This window comes from Echinops telfairi, unplaced genomic scaffold, assembly GCF_000313985.2.
Source record: "Echinops telfairi isolate 266 unplaced genomic scaffold, ASM31398v2 ScPeMD7_7458;HRSCAF=8496, whole genome shotgun sequence".
In the NCBI taxonomy this organism is placed as follows: Eukaryota; Metazoa; Chordata; class Mammalia; order Afrosoricida; family Tenrecidae; genus Echinops; species Echinops telfairi.
In genome coordinates this window covers 47,946,147-47,950,786 of record NW_022111358.1, presented here as the reverse complement: position 1 = coordinate 47,950,786, position 4,640 = coordinate 47,946,147, and the positions used below count along the sequence as shown (strand labels likewise).

Below are 4,640 nucleotides of genomic sequence, written 5' to 3'. Positions count from 1 at the left end.
GGTGACCTGCCCCCATAATGCCACAACCTAGGGGCTGCGACCTGATTGACAGGCTAAACTCCACCCCTTCACTCTTAATCGTCTCAGTTGACATCAGATGATGTAACGATCACAGGCACCTAACAACAACCATAACAATCGTGTGTGGAGTGAATCAATAAATGAGTGTGATTCCTCTGGCTGAAGATGTGTGGGCTGCTCCCAAGCCTGCACCATCACAGACAACCCTGAGCACAGAGTCTCCTACCTACAAGGGCAAGTTCATGGACACATGGGATTCAAAGAGAATGGCATTTCCCCCTCTTGGGAGACACACACAGACACACACGTGGCCTTGGGCATCTGTGCCCCTAGCTAGAGGAAGGACTGTCAAGGTGGGGCTGGGGTATTGCAGCTAGGGATTTGACACTGGGAAGTCACTGCCAGTTGCTCTCTGTCCTGGGCGTTTGGCAAGATGTTCCTGCCAGCCGGGCATGGGAAGTGACTCTTCCGGGCTCATGCACAGGGCAGGCTTATTCGAAAGCAGGGATTTCATGAACAGGGGCCTCCTTAAAGGGCATCTGGAAGAACCAGAGTCCTGCAGTGCTGAGCAAACTCAGAGAGCTTGAGGTTCTGGCCCGCGACGAGGCGGCAGTTAAAACCCGGCAGCTCTTCGTGTCCCTGTTCATTGTCCGGCACAAATGTCACCCCTAGATACCGGAAAATTCAATTGAGGAGAAATGGCCGCTCCTTAGGAACTGGCTCGGTGGGAGATGGTGGCTGAGGTGGGTGCCCAGTGGATGCAGGGGCTGAGAGGAGGCTGAGGGGGCACATATAGCTTCCCTGCAAAGTGTGAATGCCACCCCCAGTGAGGGCCTGACGTGCCCCTCCCCAAAGACTGGAACACAGGGTGTGTGTGTGTGTGTGTTGTGTGTCTGTGTGTGTGTGCGTGTGCGTGTGAGCTTCATTACAATGTCCCTAGCCAAACCAGACCCATCACCATGAAGTCAGTCCCAGTACGATGCCCTGGAACAGCAAACATTACAGGCAGCATTTGCGATTCATCCTGTTGGAATGGGCTCTATGTGCTGTACGTTAAAAGCAAAACTGGGGTGCTCAAACTCTAGTTGTAGCAACTGGTTTCATAGGCCCAAACGGAGCCCTGTGTGAGGGCATCAATGCCAGGAGTCCTTGCCCACCCGTAGCCACCCTGGTGGGCAGGGTAGAAGTGCCTATACGGGGTCACCATGCATCAGAATAGAGCGACCCACAGTGGGTTTGGGCTTGGGATCCATTTGTGTGCCCCGCCAGAGCACTCCTTGGAAGCAAGGAGGGCGCGACGTGGTCTCGTGCACTTTGGACATGCTGTCAGGAGAGACCGGTCCCTGGAGAAGGACGGCATGCTTTGTCCAGTGGCTGCGCAGCGCGAAGAGGGAGACAGACGTTCAACCAGACGATGGGCACAGTGGCTGCAGCCAAGGGCTCCAACCCAGCAACCACTGCGTGGATGGCGTAGGACCGGGCGGTGTTTTCTTCTGTTGTCCATCGGGTCGCTGTGAGTTGGAGCTGACCGTAACCTCAACACAAGTAGGGCGTTCAGAACCCTGGCACAGCACTTGGGGACACAGGCAGTGATGGAAGTTCCCCCAGAGACCTGAGTGCAGTCAGGTTCCCAAGCCTTGAGTCCTTTAAAGGAGCCATCACAGCAACCAGTCTTCTAGAAACAGGACCACCAGCTGCATGGGCATCTTCCTGTCCTCCCACGGGGGGCCTGTGACCCTCAGGGTCTGGGCACAGACGGCCAGCAGGAGGGGAAGCTGACGGAGCAGTGAATCTTACCTGGTCCCATGGAGGGGCAGAGCAGTATCTGGTTGGGAAGTAGTCCTTCCCTCCCACCCTGAAACCTGAATCACTGCCACAGTCAAAGTCCACCCGAAGTGACCAGGAGCAGGTCGAGTGGTACCTTGGGTGCCCAGCTGGGAGTAGGTTTCCAGAGCCTCTTCGGCGCTCTGCCGGATGACCCATCTGCTGGGGCTATACTGGATCTGCAGCAACTATGGGACAGAGACAAGGTTCTGTGAGGCTGGGATCTCCCCACAGAGCACATCCCACACGCCCGCTTGGCCACCTCCACCTTCCACCCTGCTCCTCATAATTCACCAGGAGCTTCAGATGCAGCCTACAGTCCTGGTGGAACAGAGAATTAACGAGTTCAGCTCCTCGTCAAGGGGGGGAGGTCCACACCCCCCAAGGGCATGTTGGAATCAAGGCCTGGCAATCTGCTTCTGAGAAGGCAGCCAGGAAAAGCCCTGTGGGGCCCAGTTCTGCTCTGTCCACCTGGGTCTGAATGGACATGCCAATGGTAACTGCTTAGCTCCCGCACTGACAGGTGCTCGGATCCAGTCATTACGGAGTCGAGAGGACACAATACCTATTTGGCCTCCCACTCCCTTCTCAGAAAGAAGGAAAATGACTCAGCCGTTGAAAACGTTTGTTCGCTAGCCCATCCTCCAGGATAAAGTGTAGGCATCTGCGTTTGCAGACCCCTCCCCACCCAGGCCATTCTAGCACTGGCCAAGAGGGGGCAGTACCACCCACTCTGGGAAATGCTGGAGGCAGCCCAGGGTCAACACACCCTGAACCAGCGACAGGCTTCAACAAAGGGGAGATATGGAACCCTGGTGGCACAGTGGTGACCACTGGGCTGCGAACTGTCAGGTCAGCAGTTCGAAACCACCAGCCACTCCTCAGGAGAAAAAGGAGGCTTTCTACTCCCATAAAGAGTTTCCATCTCTGAAACCCGGAGATGTAGTTCTACCCTGTCCTATAGGGTCCCTGTGGGTTGGCCTCGGCTCGATGACTTTGAGATTTCAGAGTTTTGAGGTCCTGGAAATGTGTCGTGGGTAATGGGATCGCGTGACCCAGGCTTACAGCACCAACCCCCGCTGGAGGTCAGAGAGCTGGGGTGGCCACTGCAGAGGAAGGGGCGTGGGTTGGTGTTGGGTGACAGGGTGGGCTGAAGATGGGAGGAGGGGCGGGTCAAGGGGAAGATACAACAGAGGCACAGGGATGGGAGGAGGGACGGAGGGTCAGGGGTGGGGCTGAGAGTGGGGTTCAGTGGGGTGGGGGCTGTGCCTGCAATGAGGACTTTGGAGCCCCAGGGGAGTCATACTAAGTGGTCAGCTGCCAACACAGAGGGAGACAAAGCCTGGTGACCTGCCCCCATAATGCCACAACCTAGGGGGGTGGGGTCGCTGTGTCAGAATCGAGGGGCCCAACCAACCGAACCAGTGTCACTATCTGCGTGGGGTGGTGGCCGCACTTAAGGGACTGTTGTCATCAGCCACTGACAAGAAGATGGTGCTCATGTCTCACAAGTCCGAGTCCTCTGAGTGTGTGCGTGTGCGTGAGAGAGAGAGAGAGAGAGAGAGAGAGAGAGAAGCAGACTGGCTGGATCAGGACTGATATACTGAGTCCCTGGGGCAGTATCCAGAGCTTTCAGCAGATTTTCAGATGTATTCATTACTCAAAACAGAATCCCTGCCCCGCATGCAGGAAAACAAGCGATGATGGCATCATGGACCCTCTCCCAGTGCCAGGCACTTGGCATGTGCTGCTTCTAACCCTTTGAACACCCTCCGTAAACTCCTGCCTCCCCGATAAATTCAGACCCAACCAGGTTACGTAACCCCAGGCCAATGGAACAAGAGAGGAGAACTTTGGTCCTCACTTTGTGGGCTGTGGATAGAGCAACAAGCTGGCATCCGTGCCCCCTATCCTTAAAGCCCGGAGAACAGAACCTGCCTGGCTCCAGACCGAAGAGCATCAGTGGGTGGCTGGCACCCATCAGGCTCACAGGGCTTCTGAGCCAGTCTCTCAGAGTCAGAGGGTCTGTCTAGGGCTGGGGATGGGGTACCAGTAGTTGCCCTAGGGTCGTTTGAAGGGAGACAGCCATGCATTCAGTGAGCCATGGAAATTTCCATCTTCAGCTGTGAGAGATGGAAATACTAAGGAACTACCAGAGGCGCTCTTATCTAAAAGCGCATCTGCTTAGAACTAACTTGCTTAGGGCAAGTCCACTCTGACTCACTAGTTGCCATTCTCAGTCAATTCTGACGCAAAGCGACCCATCCTCATGGGTTTCCTTAGGACCCAGAAAGTCCCATCGTTCTTCCAATTGGAGAACTTCCAGTGGTGTCGAACTGTTGATCTTATGATTAGCAGCCCAACACTACTCAGACCCATAGTGACTCCCTAAGGACGGAGTAGAACGGCCCCCTAGAGTTTCCAAGGCTGTCAACTTTCTCCCCTGGACTCCTGGGAGTGGGGTGCAACCAACCTCTGGGTTTTCAGGGGAGCGTTTAACAACTGCACCACCGGGCTTCCTCGTGGCTTCGAATGCGAATTCTAATCGAATTCTAATCTGCGCTGACCTGTTCAGTCCCTACCCAGACCTTCCCGCAAGCCACCTACCTCCTTAGACATCTTCTTCCAGGGGGCCTCAGCCCCGCCATCAGCACGTGACACCTCCATCCCAAAGACAACCGGAGGGCCTCAGCGCCCAGCACTTGCAGCCGGTGAGGTGAGAGCCGCAAGTGCTGTGATTCTGGGCCAGCCCCTTCAACCACGCCCCGCCCCCTCGTCGTCGCCCCGCCCCCAGC

General features: G+C 55.9%; 1 protein-coding gene across 1 annotated transcript in view; it reads right to left on the bottom strand.

The window, feature by feature from the left end:
• The window catches only part of AFMID (arylformamidase), a 20,654-nt gene extending 16,095 nt beyond the window's left edge, over positions 1-4,559 (bottom strand). Inside the window, exons 1-2 of the mRNA XM_004709119.2 lie at positions 4,453-4,559; positions 1,943-2,033 (exon numbers count right to left, since the gene is read on the bottom strand). Of these exons, the coding sequence (XP_004709176.1) occupies positions 1,943-2,033; positions 4,453-4,512 (151 nt within the window). The 5' untranslated portion in view covers positions 4,513-4,559. The remainder of the gene's footprint in view (positions 1-1,942; positions 2,034-4,452) is intronic.
• Between the last annotated feature and the right edge of the window lie 81 nt (positions 4,560-4,640).